This window comes from Mus caroli, unplaced genomic scaffold (genome assembly GCF_978045245.1).
Source record: "Mus caroli unplaced genomic scaffold, Mus_caroli_1 scaffold_18, whole genome shotgun sequence".
In the NCBI taxonomy this organism is placed as follows: Eukaryota; Metazoa; Chordata; class Mammalia; order Rodentia; family Muridae; genus Mus; species Mus caroli.
In genome coordinates, this window is record NW_028227273.1 from 81677328 (window position 1) to 81695870 (window position 18543).

Consider the following 18543-nt stretch of genomic DNA (forward strand, 5'->3'; position numbering starts at 1 on the left):
AATTCTAGTGACAGCCATGGACTGACAGAAGTCTAAACACTGCCCTCACTGACCTCCCAGTGAATGACATGAGACACCCACAGCTCACACAGAGAAGATCCCCGAATCCGTCCTGAGGGGCCACTGGCACAGATGTCCACAGCAATCCTCTCAAGACCTTTTAATTCCTTCTTAGAAATAAGTGTGTTCAGACCACCAGGAACATCACCATAGTAACAGTTACAACTAGGGACAGGGGGGTGTCTACCATTAACTCACTGCTGACTCCCAACACTGAGCTGATAAAAGTCCACAGGGTCTCCAAGGCCAGGCATCAAGGCTATGGACTGAGCTCCTGGGCAATCAGACTTACCTGTACAATTGGGTGAATGGGGGCCTTGGGTACATCTTGCTGTGAGGGCTCCTGGACCAGGCTGGAGGCCACAAAGCTGAATCCTCTGAAGAGGTGGTGGGCGTTTGCACTTGGGGGGACACCAGGAGAATCTGCAGATAAGCAAGGCATGGTTAACACTTCATGAGATTCAAGTGAGGCAGGGCAAAACCATGGCGTGTGCGTGTGAACCCACATGGACCACCACATGTGCTGGAGAATGTACATTCGCAGAGAGAGGCAGAAACACGTGGACTATTCCAGGTACTGCTGAAAGTCTGACTCGGCAAACACATATAACACAGAAGTTCTCAGGTCACCGTGGATCACATGTTGTAAGGTTACTGACTTCAGAGGTTACTAGATTTTCCTCAACACAATCTACCAACCCCCAACTACAGAGCAAGATGAAAAGTCACCAGAAGTTCTCCTGTGCATTTCCCAGCAGGCACCACCTTTCTAGGTTAGGCGGGTGCTGTGTGCCTCAAGGCAATCAGAGAAAACTCAAGAGCTTCCCCAGGGCCACATTTACCTGTAACCCTACCTCTGCTCAAAGCCCAGCCCACAGCCAGCACAGCCTCTTCCACAGCCTCACAGCTCTATGCCGAGGCTACACCACTCTGATCCTCAGGGATGCATGGATGTGGGGAGCCGCCCTCACATTCGCCATTACAAGGTGGCACTTACACCCTGTGTTCTAAGTAGTAAACAAGCAAGCTGCGCATGTGCTGGGGTAGTTTTCCACTCCATGTGCTCTGCCTTCCCCATGACAACTCCGTCGTCGATGGGCTGCAGCCAATCAGGGAGCGATACGTCCGAGGCGGAGGACAATCCTCCATAAAAGGGACGGGGCTTCGCCATTTTCTCTCTCTTCTCCTCTGGCTCCTGAAGAAGTAAGCAATAAAGCTTTTGCCGCAGAAGATTCCGGTTGTCCTGAGCGTGTTCTTGCCGGTGGGGACAGAAGCTCGGGATACATGGGCAAAGTCACCGCTGCCCCAGAAGTTGAATGAGGAGTGATTATTTTCCTCCACTGTGATTTTTTACAAGTTCACAAAGCCTGCTCAAAAGTATGACTGTTAAAACATGGTTCTCCTCCAGGTTCACCACTAGGCAAACAGGAAGGTACAGGACTGCCTAGCAGGGAGAAATACCTGCATTATATACGACAGACAAGAATGGGCAAAGGAAGCCACCCCACAGCCAGCGTGGCCCAGTGTCTGGAGACACCCAGACCCTCAGATGAGGGGGCATGTGCTGTTTTAAATGCAATGGCAATGTCTGGTGAAGGGATCTGGAGAAGGGAGAGTTAGCAACCACATCTGGATTTGGCCAAAGGAGAAGAAGGCACTGGAACTGGCACGTCCTCTCGGAAGAGGCAGGATGGCCAATGGCCCCTGCATCTTCAAAGGCACACGGCCCTCTGAAGAGCCAGCTTACATAAAAGTGCAATGGGTATAGAGAAATGTTGCCTTTATCATTATTTGTGACAGCAAAAACAAAACAAAACAAAAAACAAGCAATACCACATCTCAAGACTCCTGGATAGAAAAGGAAGAGAGGCAAGACTCGCTGCTAACAAAGAGGGTCTGTCTCCCATGCAGACAGATACTAATGTGACTCTGAATGGGACCAGGTCTGACTGCTTAGAAATAAGCCCCAAATGTGCCAGACTGGGGATGCTCAGTAACACGGAGACCATGGCAGTGCTATTTTTAGAACATGAAGTTATGCACAGCGAGCCGCCCAGTGGCAGTCGGCACTTTAATGTAGACAGGCTGCTTCCCTCAACATGGGCCCTACAGACGGATGGGCTCTGGTTCTGTCAAGCTCTGCAGATCTGTCTTTCTTTTCGCAGCATGAAGAGTCCAACTTTGAGGTCTGTTTTCTTGCTTTCTCTTAGCACTAAGAGACTGGACCAGAGAAAAACAGTTTAACAATGCTTATGCCAATCTCAGGAATTGAGGTTTAAGGTTAAGAACTTGGGCGATTCTAGGAATTCCTTGAGCCTGGCAACGGTGAGGGTACAGACCACTGTACCCTCAGGGTCTGTTTATAGCACACACACACGCGTGTGTGTGTGTGTGTGTGTGTGTGTGTGTGTGCGCGTGCGCGCACACTTGTGCATGTGTGTAGGGAACAGGATACATGAACTTGACCTGATGCATTTTAGAAGTGAGAAAATACGGCTCAGGTCAGCGATGCTTTCCAGCTACTAAAGACGCCCTCTGCTTAGAGCCCAGAAATCAGCAGAAGCACAAGAACGGCCAGTCCACTGAAGTGCGAGGAGGTCATTATAAGGAGCTGAAGGAACTGATAGTTATTTTTTGAGGCTGGATGGAGCGCAAATGGCAAGTAGTATAGGCAGAATTTAGAGAGCTTTATACTCGGTTAAAAGGTGGCTGAACACCAGCATAGTACACGCACGCAGAAGATCAAAATTACAAGTTAAATTTTAAAAAGTAAACTTTCACAAGCAGAAACAACCTTTGGGAGCATTCTGCCCAATGGGATACATTTTCAAACCTTAGATCAGCAGGTCCCGCTGAGCAGCTGACATGCGACCCAGAAGCACAAGCTAGCTGGCTTTACTTTGATCGAGACTTCAGAAAGCCTGCCACGAGAAATACCCTCTGTGTGTCTAGTCTGTCTCAGGATCCCATCACTATGGCTCTTCAACTTGGAGGTTACTCAGCGCTCCTGCTGGGAAAAGCTTGCCTTGACCTCAACATCAAAGTGGCTGCTCTGCGCCTCTGGCACTTCCATTGCAGCCTCCCTAAATGCCAACTCTTGAAAAGATATCTGAACCTAGCATCTGAACAAATCACAATACTGAGGAATAATATAAGGCAGTTCTAGACACGGGGTTGAAGCACCCTGTCTGATGGGTTTTCCTTGGGCTAATATTGAGATAAAGCATCGTTTTCCATGTACAAAAGGCCTAAGAGGCTTATTTAAGGCCACACCAGCCAACCAGGCTGGGGTTTAAACTCCCCATCAAATACAGAGAGCACAGGCACTGGGTCATGGAGCTGCCGGCACCGGTGCCCTCGCTCTCACCAGTGTAACCACTAAGCATTTTTAACACGGAGCTTCCTTCACACGACGGATTCATGACTGCTGTTGTCCTTCCCAGTGGGGCTGCTGGCATCTCTGTGGTCTTGGCAGAGTCTTCTCTGGCTCACAGGCCATCTTCTCATCCTGAGAAAACTGTTTTGGCGTTTGTTCATCTGCAGCTCTGATGCAGGAGGATGCCTTCTGGGGTCTGACTTGCTGACAAGTCTCAGCAGCTGAACAGGCATCCTCCTCTGTGCCCCGGCCCATGCTGTCATGGACTGACCACACTGTGGCATTGACAATGTGTAGCATGACAATATTCAGGGACGCTTGTACCTCAGCCTTGCTGCTGACTATAGTTTTGGTCTTCCCTGGAGATGAGTGGGACCCAGAGGTCAGAAAGAGCCACCTGGGGCTGCCTGCCCTGAATCAATGCAATGTTCTTCGTGCCATATTGCTCAAAAAGGGACCTACCCCAGGCCCAAGAGGAGTCCCCAGAGCCCTGTCCATCATGACATAGGGAGGGCATGCCCATCTCTCTGACCAGTAGGGTGTGGATAAAGGCATTGCTCCAGAGCCTGTATCCAAGAGAATAGGGTGGGCTCTCTACCCCACTTCTCCTGACTTGAGACTCATGGTTGGTAATCTCTTGTTTTGTACTTAGGTTCCGACAACCATATGCCATTTCCTATTTAAAAGTAGCGAGGAAACACAAAGAATCCCTGCTCAGCCATCAGTAGCTCCCACAATGGCTGCCTGAACCTGCCCCTGAGTCTGCCAGGGCCTTAGGCACACCATCATTGGAGTGGCTCCCTCTGCCCTATCAGCTGTGTTTGCACACAGGGTTTTCGTGGGAGAAGTCAAGGTTAAAGGAGGTCAGGGTGCCGGCTTTTTTCCCACAGGACTCGTGCCCTTACAGGAAGAGGAAGAAACGCCAACATTCTACAGCTTCTCCCATCCATACAATAAAGGCATGAGAGGACACAGTGATGTGGCCAACTATAAGACAGAGAGGCCTTGCCAGGAACAGCCCTGCCCACAAAGTGACCTCAAACCCAGCCTCCTGCACCATGACACAACAAATATCTCTTGCTAAGCCACCCTCTGGTGTTACTCTGTCACGACAGTCAAAGACAATTATGGCATATGAGAAAATGGAGAACCAAAACGCTAATGTTTAAAGGGAGCTGACCAGATATGAGGGGTGAACCAGAACGCTAATGTTTAAAGGGAGCTGACCAGATATGAGGGGACTACACACAGAGACTCCAGAGATCTCACACACCATGAAGCTAAGTTTCTGTACTGGAATCTGTCAAACAGGACCCCAGCTTTTACAGAAATAATACACTTAGTTCATAAGCCCAGGGACCTAAAGATGGCCACCTTCTTCCATACCTTAGAAATGTGAACTACCTGTTTCCTTCCTGTGTCTTGCTTGTGTGCCCCTGGGAGGGCTGTCACTATCTTGAATCTCATAACAAGAGAGGAGGGGTCCACAGAACCCCGATTGTTTCTGAAGTGGGTGTCACACAGGAATCGTAAGAATCGATTCCACCCCCGATACCTTACTGCTAAGCAGAGAAATCAGGATCACTGAATGGGGCTGAAGGTTATTCACGAAGAGAGCATCTTTCACGAAGTCTACTGGAGTTAGGTGGGATCAGCCATGCTGGGAAGGACCAGCACACACCTGTGGGGGTCCTTGCAGTAAACTCGGGGTCAAAGTGGAAGGTGTCCTCAGGCCTGCCCACTGCTGGCTTGAAGGGTGGCTTGATCTCCTTGCGGTACAGCTTCTGCAGGGAGAACAAGACAGATGTTGAGGTCAAACTACCGAGAGCACAGGGACCAGAGGCCACAGCAGCTCTCATACTTCCAAGATACATGATGTGGTGCGATACAGATTCTGTTACTATATCCCACTGTGTCCTAAGAGACCGTGTATATAGTGTGGAAATCATATATTACATTACAAAAGGAAAGGTTTGAGATCTGCTGAACGTCCTTCAGCTTAGAGTAATGGTTTTCTAATTTTGGGGGGAGTAGGAGCTACAGGATTTTTATCTCCAAGAAAATATTACAGGTTAGCCGTGCACACTGAACAAAGTGGCTGTGGAACTCCACCTTGGAACACATTTCAACAATCCATGAATTGTAGAAACTGAGGCACAGAACACCCATTGCTCACATAGCCCTTCCCAGTGCCTGGGCCATTGGCAAGACACAGAAGTTCAGGATGGCTCCCTGTCAGACCTGCTGCTGGAACCTGCTTCCGAAACCCACAGTGAGTTTCCAATCCTCTTCGGAGACAATACTGGATGAGGAAATTCAAGGACAGAGCATACAAGTTTGGGATCTGGCAAGGTAGCTGTGATAGGCATTGTGGATGGTAAAGAAACAAGAGACTGAAGAGCAGAGACTAGCAAGAAGGAGGTGTGAAGGAAGAGGCAGGAAGCACCGGGAGAGCTGAGCCTGAGGGCCACCATGGGGACAGAGGGTGATGTCACAGGACTATGGGAACACAGGGTTCTTGGTATGTAGTCTAGGCTGGCCTGGAATTTGCCAAATAGCCTAGGATGGGCTTGAACTTTTGGTTTCCTACCTTAGCCTTTGATACCATGTCCTTGGTACTTATGGGGAAGGTTCTGGGGTCTAGCTTTGCAGTTGGGGAGTCACTGATAGTACAGATTCAATGTCTGCAGGCATATTATGCTCTATACAACTCCAAGACCAGGGAAAGGCAGTCCTATCATCTCACCAGGCAGGGAAACTGAGGCTAGGAGCTAAGCAGTAAGTTGTTCAAGGCCAAGGGTGAGTGAGTGAGGCTGAGAAGGGAGGAGCTAGACCCCAGGCTCTTCTTAAAACACCATATGCTCAAAACACAGTGCATCTGGGGAGAACACACTGAATCAGGCCCACTGGGAAGAGGCTAGCAGGACACTGACAGCCAGCGCCTGCCCTGGGGGTGGGGTGATGCAGAAAGGACAGTGTGACCTCCGATCCAGGGTGATCACAGGCATGCCTTGTCCAGCACTCAGATACCTGTCGGGCGCTGTGGAGAAGCAAAACTTCATCCCAACTCTGGACCAGAATTACTCTGTCATCCCACTCATTAAGAGCAGAGAAGGCCCGTGTTCTACCCATGCCAGTTCAGTCGGGATACACATCTCTAGTGTAGGTACCTCTGGGAGGAAATCCCACAGCAGGAACCTCAGACAAGGACCCAGGCCTTGTCAGGCTCTGGCAGCCTCCTACTCCTGCCCAGAAACGTCCAGCTAAACTTCAGATAGGCTTCTGAGTGCATTAACCTGCAGGAAAAGAAACCACCTCTCCTGAGAGAGGTGATGGAAAGTGAAGTGGGAGAAGGTGGGGAGAGGGAAGAAGAGGAGAGAGGGGAAAAGGGAGAGATGGACAGTTCAAGAGCCAGGTCTATTACTTCCGCAAGGGAGGCTGATTTACACATGGGATTTCCATTAGAAACAAAGTAACGAACGACTGAATGCTTATGTCTGAGGAGCAGCTTTGAATAGGAAAGCAGGAGCTCGGCATTGGTCCCTCAGTCCATAGGGACCTCCGTGTACAGAAGGCTGAGTTCTCACCTATGCTTCCTGCTACCATTTCTCCTCCCGAGGGGAATCCTCCTCAGCAGGACTTCTGGTAATGCCTGGAGATGTGGTCCGTCAGGCCAGTCCACACCATGAAGCATCACCCCAAGTGGTCATGATACCCACATGACCTGGCTTGGCTCCTCTCCCCACCCCCAATTCTGTCCTTTATGGTCTGACCATCAACACTGTGACTGCACAGTCAGGTTTGTGCAGAAGCAGCGTGACAGACAATATACATTGCTTGGCACCCTTTCCTCTCTATAGGAAGCACCGATGGGGGCAAAGCTGGCTGTGAGTCTGTTAACCTATGACAGACGAACAGACAGGGCACTCAACCAGCATTTCATAGGGAAACCAATGCTCCAGGAGCTCCAACTGCCTAAGATGGCTTAGTTCTACTTCCACACATTCTGACTCCAGGGACACTTTCTTGGTCCCAATCCTTCCATCTGCTTTGGTCCAGCAGAGCAGAGGTTCATGCCTTGATGTTATCTAGACAGAAACAGGAGTGACTGGAACACCCAGTGCATAACACAGCCAGGGGCAGAGAGATCCCTGGGTCAAGAGCATCTCGGACAAATAGAGGACACAGATGGTCCAGATGCTGTGCCGTGGGGCTCTGCTCAGCGGCACGTTGTGCTTCACCCCGCATTATGCTCAGTTCACTTCCCTGCCCTTCATATGCCCCAGAGCCCCGTGCTGGAGCCACCAGTGGCCACTGCTGAACGATCAGGGACAGAGATGATCACACATCACATCTGTGTGCTGTGAACGCCAGGCTGGATAAAGCATCCTGGCAGTGTGTCACCTCATGTTCTTTTGGAAGCCTGATCCAGCTACAGAGAGGCAGCAGGAGGCACGTGAGAGAGTGGATAGAACATTTGTCAAGGGACAGTCTTCCTGAGGCAGGGCCTAGCATGTGTCATTGCTATGGCATGGGCCTTCCATGATGGTTATCATTGCTGGCAGCATGCTCTCTACCCTAAGGTTGTCACAGCTTCTTCAGTGCCGGTGGCAGGAAGTTCTGGGCAGCTTCTACCCCACACCCTGTAGGGCTCTCTGGGGCAGTTGCTCTGTGCTACAGTGACTTCCTAGAGACTTCTCATGACCTTAAGGGCAGTTCTGTGTCTGCTCTTGCTGTGCACACATTCTGGAAGGTGCCAATATGTGCTCCTACTACACACAACATAGCTTTGTTTCCCTGTGTCCGCACGTGGGTGGTTCTAAGTTTTTGCAAAATGCCTTAGTTGGGGTTTTACTGCTGTGAACAGACACCATGACCAAGGCAACTCTTAAAAAAAACAATGTTTAGTTGGGTTTGGCTTACAGGTTCAGAGGTTCAGTCCATTATCATTAAGGTGGGAGCATGGCAGCATCCAGGCAGGCATGGTGCAGGCTGAGCTGAGAGTTCTACATCTTCATCTGAAGGACTGACTTCCAGACTGACTTCCAGGCAGCTAGGATGAGGATCTTAAAGCCCTCGACCAAAGTGATACACCTACTCCAACAAGGCCACACCTACTCACCAGGGTCACACCTTCTAATAGTGCCACTCCCTCAGCCAAGTATACACCAACCATCACACAAAGGGTGGCTGTGCTTTTGTTCTTGAGTACAAATGACTGTGTAGAGGTTGCTGTGAAGCAAATGCTAACAGACCTGTGCCCAGACACTGAGCTTGACTGATGTCTGTCATTCTGAGATTCTGGGATAATTCATGTCTACCTGAGTCAGGGCGAGGAAAATGGGACCTCATCGTTTTTTTAATCATCTCATTTGTCTGTCAGTATCAAGATGACGTCAGCCTGGCATTGACATGGAGAGAGCTCTCACAATGCACAGAGCTGAGGAGGCTGAGCAAGGTACGTCATGGTCTGCATACACCTGAGAGGCCTTGGGGAGCGTGAGCTAAGGGCAGGTAGCACAAATCAAAAGTGGAGGCTTCCAAAAACCACGAAGCCGGATCTACCCTGAGGTCACAGGCCCTAACATCTGCTTAATGCACAGTTTTGGGTTAGACAATTTGAAATCAATCTGCAAAGGGTGCAGATGTTCCTGAAGTGGCAATGCCGGCACATGCAGGCACAGTACGGGGGCCGAGTGGAAGGAAGTTGGGGAATGGAGGGACATCCAGGATGCTGTGGATGGGCCTTCAGGAAGAACACTACAAGCCTGCCAAACCCAAGAGAAACTATCCGCATCTACAAAGTCCCAAGACAGTCCCCATGGGGACTTTGGAGAGGTGAACTCTCTCCTGGTGCATCCATCACAGGAGGAAGTGGTGGAAATCCTCCTGCAGCAGTGGGAGTAAGAGCCTGTGATAAAAACCCAGCTGAGGTCCACAGTTAGGAAACACTCGGTGTACCCCAACTGCAGTGAATCACTATCCTCTACCTGCTCCAGTCAGCGCACAGGACAGCCAAGAGCACCAACATCATATTGCTACACACAGAGCTGCCTAGGGCCTCAGTTTCTCTTCAGACTCCTCAGCTCACAGAGAAACAGACAGTGTGCTGGGCTAGAAATGTAAAATGCACCACAAGCATGAGTTGTTCATATTAACAACAGCCATGGCCACCACGCCTGCAGGCACATCTGCAAATCTTTATGTCAAGGGTCTGGACTTTGACTTTGGACATTGGTCTGGAAACAAGCGCTCTGTCAGGTACCTCCATCCTGCCACACTGGGACTGAATCTGGTGCTGTTCTGTTCTCTGCCCATCTGAGTGTCATTTTTACCCTGGGTCAGCTCGCTAGAAGCTGGCTGGCTGGATACCAATGTGGACTGACTTGCTTAGCCCGTGAGGTCACCTTGTGTGTTTATTTTGGGTTTGAGCTAATCCTGAGCTCTCAGCAATGCCTCAGCCACTGGGGAAAAGGCAAACACAGCTTCCATTTGCTGGCCCCACCGTCCTCTGCACGAGCTTCCCAGTCTATAATTAACTTGTAATTTTTCACTTAGCTAGGCAAGCAGCACGGGTGTTCAGAGGGCAGACCTGGAGCTGGCACTAATGTGCTGGGAGCAGAGAACAAGCAGAAAGACGGGTAAATCACAGGGAACTGCCACCCTCCACCTGCCTCAGCTAACACTGGTGACCCACACTCTGACAGACGGTGTGCTCTATGCCCTCAGGTCATCAGATCCCCGGGAGACAGCTGGTGGATGACAGGTGTTTGCATCTAAAAAGTAGAAATATATGGTGGCAGTTTTGGGGGTCACAGAAGGCAGCGGAAAGCAAAATAAATAAGCGATTGTTTTATCAGCTGCATCCTGAGGCTGCACCTGGATATGGGCAGGAAACTGATGCCAGCAAATGTCTTCTCCTTTGTCACCCTTAAGTGCCCATGCTGCCAAGGGACACGGTAGGAGACCCTCTGGTGAAGAGAGTCCCTGAGAACAAGGGACTTCTGTGGGTTTTCAGTGAGGTGAACTGCTCACATCAGGAAGGTGTGTAGGACACACATGTCTACGACTCCCTAATGCATGTGCATGCAGATGTGTGTAGTGGGGTCAGGTTAGTTGTGGCCCTGTCATGGACACAAAGGGGTGGCACCTGGACCACTTGTGTGGGGAAGGAGAGCTGAAACAGAGGGATAGGTCAGATCAGATCAGCAAGACCTCTGCATTGCCTACCAAGGCCTTCAGAGCCTGAATACAGGTTCTTTTGAAAACCGTTCACACCTTCCTTCCTCCCTCCCTCCCACCTCTCCAGGTTACTTCCTACTTGTCTTCTCCCTGCTTCTGTTTGCTCTGCACTGGATGCTCACACACTGCGGCTATGTCTGAACAGCCAACTCACGGTGCATCAGACACCACCCTGATGCATAGACATCTGTTTAAAAGCCCTCAAGGATAAACGTAAACTAATCCCACGTGTGAGCGTGTTGTATGACACAGCATGGATATCAGGAGACATGCCTTGGGAGAGGGGAGAGCCCAGGAGGCTGACAGGGGCAAGTCACCCCTGCAAGCCAGTTGCCTCAGCAGCAGCTCACATCAACAAGATGACAGATGCTGTGGACCCAATGGGCAGGGTGCTAGCCAGGACTTTGGATGACGGGTGCTCACCAGTTTGCATCTCTCTGGGGAGACAGCTGTGTTGAGAATGTTCACACCCAGGTAGACAGCTGTGTTTGTCTCAGACTCTTAGGGTAGACAGAGGCCATGTGCACTAAGCAGCTGCCGTAGTCCCTCCGCCCCCTCCTTGCCCTGTGTGTACAGTGGAGGCCTCCACATGCGACTTACATTCCAGTCTATGGTGACAAAGAACGGGTGACGTTTAATTTCCTCCACTCCATCAACACCAGCACCTGTCACAACACAGCAGAGAAGAAATGTCAGTGAAGGTCCAAGGCCATGTGTCACCTCTGACTGCTGCTATTGCAGCTGTTTGATGCACACAGGGAAAGCTACAGGGAAAAGTCCTGACTTGGTCTCTCTTTGAGAAGAAAATTGAACTTGCCCATGGCCTGAGAGCCCAAGAAGCCCCCCGTTTGACTCCCAGGCCTGTGATACAGACACAGTCTGAAACAGAAGTGTGTAGCAAAGGGAAGGTCCAGACTTCCTGCTCCAGGTGTAGGAGGCCTGCATGGCCAAGAGAGGAGGAGCAGGTGGCTGTCATGGTCACAGGCCATGCTTACCACACCCAGAACACAGCATCAGGCCAGCTTCCCAGGACCTGACAAGGCACAGCGGGGCCAGAAGGTTCTGAGTAGAACATCTGGCCAGGCTGCTGTACCAGTGACCATGGGAAGGACGAATCTCAAGAAAAGGAGGAGATTGGATAGGATCGAGTTCTGGGACACGGAGCCTGGCCTGAGGTTCCATTACCACACCCAGCGCTTGCACAATGGTCACTCTCACCCAGGGGCAGATTGTGGTTCTCTGATTTCACTCACTGTGCCTACCTAACAGCTCCCCTTACTTTGTTTATATCCAAAGTTGTGTACTGCACAGGAGCATGGGTGGGCAGGAGATGGTGGTGTGTGTTGTGTGTCATGTGTGTCTGTGAGACTGTGCTGCATGTCCCGCAGTGGCAGACCAGCCTGGAGTGAATGGTGAGTTCCAGGGGGAAACGTGAATGTGTTAAGCAACTGGCAAACACGCACATGCACCAAATGTGAACCGGAGATGGGTGGGGAGGGGCGAGAGGACTCACTGTTCATTCCTCCTTTAAACCTGAAGCGGTGCTGAATAAGGTCCGTTAATTAAAAGCAAAGTCCAGGAGCTAAGGCAGGCAAGGAGCCCAGCCTCTGAGGCCGTGAGTCGGGGACAGAGCTAGTCTCAGCCAGCTGGGAACTAGATCACAGGAGTCTCATCAGTTCCTGTCCCAAGGGTAGGAAGTGAATGTCCCCTCCCCCAATGCTGCACCCCAAGCTCCTCCTGGCTCGAAGGCCTAACGGTTCTGATCAAAATCAGATGGTCCTCTTGAGCCCACACCCAGTTCCTAGAGCCCTGGCATGGGATGGGGATGCTCCTCCTTTATGAAACAGCTCTGCTCAGGGCACCGGGAAGGTCACCACGAGGCTACCTTGAGATGCTGTGGTGACCTGTCCTAGCTGGAGTCTGCTGGGGGGGGGGGGGGGCAGAGTCCCATGTAGCCCATGGCATATGCTCTGACCTTTCTGGTCCTCTGCTTAGTCCACAGCAAAGACGCGGACTACCTCTCACCTCTCAGGTAGCTTGGTCAGGCCTTGGCTTAGAAATATCTGATTAAGCCAATCACGCCAGCTTTTATTGACACACCAGTCTCAGTCTGTGTTGTTCCACCATTACGCCCAGATCTGATCCTTATCTTTCAGCTCAGACACCCCACCCCCACCCCCGGGAGAGGCTCCTTTGGATCAATGTGCCTATCTCCTTTGCTGTAGCCCAAATCCCAGAACCAGAGTATGTATGGGTTCCCGGCACCTAGGCCATTCCAGTGGTGCTGAAGTAACTGCCAGAGCCACTGACTTCCACAGCTGCCCTCCTGGACCACTGTCCCTGCACCCCTTTTGATGCAGCCTAGAACTGCAGATGACTGAGTGCCCCAGATTCACAGCTCCCCTTGGTCCCTACGATGAATGCCACCCACTTTCCCAGGCCTTGGCGTGCATGCTCTCCAGCGAGCATGCCTTGCCTCTGCTTGCAGAACCTCTGTATACCCATGGCTTGCAGTGCGGCCTGCAAGAATAAGGGAAACACGACAGAGAAGCTGGTGTTGGCTGTTGACGAATCCCCTCTGTTACAGTTCCCTGAAATCATCTTCATCTGCCGCAATTAGAATCGGACACTGTTTCAGTTTTGCAGTCTCAGCAAAAAGGGCTGATGTTCTGATTGTCGCTCAGAAATCCTATGCACTGTCTGCAGCCAGGTCCTTAAAATGTTGTTGTGGTGACCTTTAGAGAACAAACTTGGTCATTATTCTTCACACACGTCTTATCCTCTCCTGACGTATTTTACAATAGATAGCAATGGATTTGGCTCTGCTTTTATCTAGACCGAACACACTTGACAAATAACAGGGGGCAGAGTTCCGGGAGAGGAGGCTGGGAATGTGTTTGTGCTGATGTGAGAGCCAGAGCTGCTATGTTACAGGATCTTCACCAAACACTACTCAAGCCTCCCCCGTTCCAGGAGGATGCCTGCAACTCATCTCCTGTCACAGGCACTGACAGGACCCTGGAGTCAGACAGAGATAGGCAGAATGGAGGACCGTGTAGCTCTCTTTAGGCTCCACTATTCTGCAGCAAGTTTCCCAGGCAGTGACAGAGGACCAAGGGCCCTGCCACACCTCGCCATACACATTCTAATCACTGTGGGTACTTTTCACATGGAACAGCTTGAAACATGCTTCTCTGGACCCTCACTTCTATACTTGATAAAGGCATGAGGCTAATCAAGATCCATGCTATCCTGGGGAAGGATTCCTTCTATTTCCCATGTCTAGCCAGGCCTTCTCTGCACTTGAACACCCTCCTCTGATGTGCCCATTTCATCGGGACTTACAAACCCAGCAAACTATTCAGAAGAGGTTCTGACCTGTTAAAAAGATTTTCACTGGCTTTAATCTTACTTTTGAAAGTAGTTAACCCGTAGCTCCTCCGTAAGGTTTATACTCACTGTCCTTTCAGAATTGCACGGGATACACCAGTGATCCTCTCGGTAACACTCAGAATTCTCTCTGCTGGTGGCTTGCCTCCCTTACCTGCCCTGACTGGCAAACCATCTGAATCTAAGCTGGGACCACTGAGAGAACTGTCCAGGACTAGACATAAATGTGAGCTCTCTTTTGTATTTGTTAGCCACTAATATGGTATTAGCACATCATTTCTTTAAAGTGTTTTCTGTCCATTTAAATCTCACCCATATTATATAAACAACCTTTGCATGACACAACTGTGTGTCATGCAGAACTGCTGGGTTGTGTGTGGTGGTGGTGGTGGTGTGTGCATCCTATCATAATATAGTCCTAGGGCTTCTTGAGTTCTTGAGGAATCCCTAGGGCTGGTTCTGAGCTAAGCTCGTGTTGTTTGTGTAGTTTGAGGTAGCTGCCAAAGGTCCGTGTGGACACAGTCCTGAGGACACAGTCAAAGGCTGGTAGCACTTTGTAGAAACTGGGATGAGGCCTCTGAGATGGACAGTGTCTGCTGTCTGTCCGGATAGCCTTTGGACAGGAAACAGAATGGAGACACAGAACGCTTGGGTGTACTTGAGCAGGGCTCAGCGACTGCTCTAGACCATGTTCACCCCGTCAGTGTGAGGAGGGGCACTGCTTGCCGAACTGCTGTGTTCTCAACCCATCTCATTCCTTGCTGACCTCGCCTCATGCTCCCTCTGGGAGAGGCAGAAGCTGCTCATGGGGTGAATGGAAAGCCACTGTCTTTGAAAGGATCGGGATGCAAGTTAAAAAAATTGATGCGCTTTGTCATTCATCTGTTTCTGTGGGAAATGCCAGAGCAGAAAAAGTGGGGGTTGTGAAAACCAATCCCTGTAGATGCTCAGGTCACAGTGGCAAGAAGCAGACAGAGCTCCATGTAGAAACGGACACTGGGCAAGCTCCCACCAGGACAGTACTTAAGTCTGAGTTGTGGTGGATGCAGCCAGCAGACTAAGCAGCCACAACTCTGAGCTTCAGAGTGACATCTTCCGGCAGATGGTCCTGATTCTGATATGTCCACCTAGAATCATACAGGGTGACTCCTATGTCCTCGTCTCCAGCATCAGGGTTAAGGGGGCAGGCCCAAGCCCCTGACTTGGAAACAGCTCTCATTTACAGATGCCAGGACGGTAATCTCCCATAACCTCTGCTATGGATGGGTGGGTCCTTGATCCTTAGTCTACACCAGTTCATCCATGCAGGTATGAGGAACTGTCCCCCCAAGGCTGTTGTGCTCTCTGCCCCACAGGACTTCTGTTACCCATCCAGAGGACCTGACAGAGTCATCTAAGGGTTCAGGGCCTTGGTATGCCCAGCACTACAGAAGGCACCCAACACTTAAGTATGGCTGTAAGTGGCAGATGGAGGTTTCCATGTGGGAAGAGAAGTGTGTGGTACAGAGTGACTCAGTCAGCAAAGGAAAAGGCTTGGAGGTGGAGGTGGTTCAGGCCTGGGACAGCTCAGGATGCAGAAGGGCAACATGGAGAGATGGCTGCTCTAAGACATTCCTGTAAACCACAGCACCTCCTCACACCCACCTCCCCCCAGGCCCATTACAATCACACTCAATCTATTTGACACAGGGCAGTGTGGCCTGCATGCCAGGCTCTGTTATGCCCCTGTGAGACACGGGATGACTCTGGGGTACACAGTTATCCTGAGTTCACAGATAAGCAAGCACGCACAGACGCACAGGCTCGAGGATAAACAGCAAGTGAGCAAGGACCAGGCAGGGGTCACAGCAAAGCAGCTGCTCCCTCTCCAATGTACCCTGGCAGCAAGGCAGGTGTATGTACCTCAGAGCTGTGTCTTCTGTATGCCACCCCACAACTCCTGATAACGAGGACCATCTGTCAGATCTGGGAAGACCTCTGAGGCCAGCATATGATTGAGGGGCTCAAATGGGACCCTTCTAGATCATGTCTGTGCCAGGAAAGCTGGAAGATTGCCCTGGGCCATATGCAGCATAGTGGGGCTCAGGAAATGAACCCCAAAGCAAATCCCTGGATCCGAATCTGTGAGGTATGAAAGGACCAGAGCTTTTTATTTTATCCCAACACGCAAAAAAGGGAAACAGGTTTGAAGCCATTCTCAGGAAGCAAGAAGTCTGTGATCACAACTGCCTCTCGAGACAGGAAGTCTGGTAAAGGACTGAAGCCCTTGCTGGATGCCTCTGGAGCTGATAAATACAATCTCAAAAATAAACACAAATCTGTTAAGACTAGAATTTTATGTAATTATCTCTCTTCTTCTGTTTTCCGAAACCTTCCTATCTTTTATGCACATTGGCTGTGCAGAATGAAGAGTGTATAAAGGAAAACAAATAAATTGAGATTCTCATAACAATTCAGCAAGTTCAATTGCAAAGAGCGTCCAGGAGCCTCTGCACAGGGAGAGAGAAGAGAGACAGCCTTCACGTAAGTAAACTCCATTGTACAGCATCCAGGTGTGAATTAAAGACAGTTTCCTTGCAAATCTGCCAGATCCCCAAGGATTCAACACAAGGCCAGCCTCGGAGAGCATTTCCAAGTCTGTCCCAAGGATTCAACACAAGGCCAGCCTCGGAGAGCATTTCCAAGTCTGTCCCTGTGGACTGGAACCACCATGGACAATGCTCCATTGCTGCACCGTTAATAAAAGTCCCAAGGCTTGGCTCCAACTTCGGGCTCTGAATGGGTTACCGTCACCTGACTTTGCTCTGGAATGCCAAAGACCCCTTGGAAGCGGCTGTCAGACCTCACAGTATTTTTTTTTTTTTTTTTTGAACAGTAGAGGCTGTGCCTGAAGCACTGTGGTAGTCAGGGAGGAGCTGTCCCCCCCTGAGGTTTCCGACATGGAGTTCTTGTATTTCCCCGATGTCCTAAAAGGCAAGTGTTTATGAAAAAGCCAGCTATAACAGGTTCCTCAAACCTCACAGTCGGAGGACCGCAGGAACGAGTGGAATGTGATGATGGGTTCCACAGGTACAATGAGGACCCTGGATGCCTCCCTGACAGGAAGAGTTGCAAAGCTGTGGGCTCGTGAGGTCATGAGAGACCTCAGGGACTGACCAGCTGGGTCCTTGACCAGCTGGGAGAAGAGCTGACTGCCCACAGTCATTTAGCTAGACATGGCCAGGTCAGGTCCAATACTCAGTTAGGGAAGGACACAGAGGCTCATCTGTGCCTTTGCTTCCCACTATGTGTGGCCCATCTAACGAGGAACTCCACACCTCTATGAGAGGCAAGCAACAGGCTCAAATATGGGATTTGTTTTGTTTTGTTTTTGCAGCCAAAAGCAATTATCGTGGATGTTTCCCTGGTTTTGGTTTGGTTGAGTTTGCTGTTTTTCAAGACAGGATTTCTCTGTGTAGCCTTGACTGTTTTTGAACTCACTCCATAAATCAGGCTGGCTTCGAACTCACAGAAATCTGCCTGCCTCTGCCTCTAAAGTGCTGGGATTAGAGGCGTGCACCACCACTGCCCACCTGGTTGCCTCCTTGTTTATACGTGAGCCAGAGAGTTCTCCTTTGGCCTACTTATAGCACCACTGTGAGGACTTGTCTAAGGGTGACGACTGCACAGCGCTCAGTCAAGTGCCCTGACTTGATCTCCTGGTCACTAAGCAGCAACTGTCACACCTGTCACAGGCTGTCATCATCCCTTAACTGCCTCAAGGTCCACTGAGCATGGCTGTACTTACACTGGACAGTGTAAGCCACTCAGGAAGGGGCATGAGGCGTGCTCCAGGCTCACCCAGAAAGAACTGGCTGGAACCAGACATTTAGAAGACGGATGGAGTCAGGCTAGCCCTCCAGACATGGTTCAGAGGCAAGTGGCAGTGATGTGAACAGCAGTCGCCTGCACTGTGGGGAACCTGAGTCCTACAAAGGCACTCAGCAGTAGTGTGTTCTGAGCGGCAGGAGTGCTCCGGTATGCTCTGACCCAGCTCTTCTGGAGACGGGAAGAATAATCTCAAATTCAAGGCCAAGCAGAGTGAGTTTAAGGGCATCCTGGATAATTTAGTAAGACCTGTGTCAAAAGGAATAAAATGGCTGGAGGTGTAGATCTGTAGTAAAATGCTTGCTTAGCATGAACTAAGGATATCCGCTAATAAATGTAAGCATGAGGCTTCTGGGTGTGACCCTCAGCATCTCAAAGACTATGTGTTCTGAGAGCAAGTGCCCAGCCCTGTGCCCAGCGAGGTTCGTCTCAGGGCTATCCTGTGTTTATAATGTTTAACAATTACTCACCAAAGAGGGCTACAGGCTGGCCTGGGGCAAGTGTAATCAGAGGGCAGCTCTGGGACTCATGGTCACCCAGGTCCTGAGACAGCACTGTGTTCCCTGACTGAAAACGAATGCCCCACCCTCCATGCCTCACCCCTGAGG

The 18543-nt window shown here is 50.5% G+C and overlaps 1 protein-coding gene across 4 annotated transcripts in view; it reads right to left on the minus strand.

Moving 5' to 3' along the window:
• Rps6ka2 (ribosomal protein S6 kinase A2) overlaps positions 1 to 18543 on the minus strand; it is a 284351-nt gene that overhangs the window by 21918 nt on the left and 243890 nt on the right. For all 4 annotated transcript variants that reach the window (XM_029471102.2, XM_085833318.1, XM_029471104.2 and 1 more), the window contains 3 exons: positions 11279 to 11343; positions 5118 to 5220; positions 353 to 483 (listed from right to left, as the gene is read on the minus strand). In XM_029471102.2, the coding sequence (XP_029326962.1) occupies positions 353 to 483; positions 5118 to 5220; positions 11279 to 11343 (299 nt within the window). The remainder of the gene's footprint in view (positions 1 to 352; positions 484 to 5117; positions 5221 to 11278; positions 11344 to 18543) is intronic.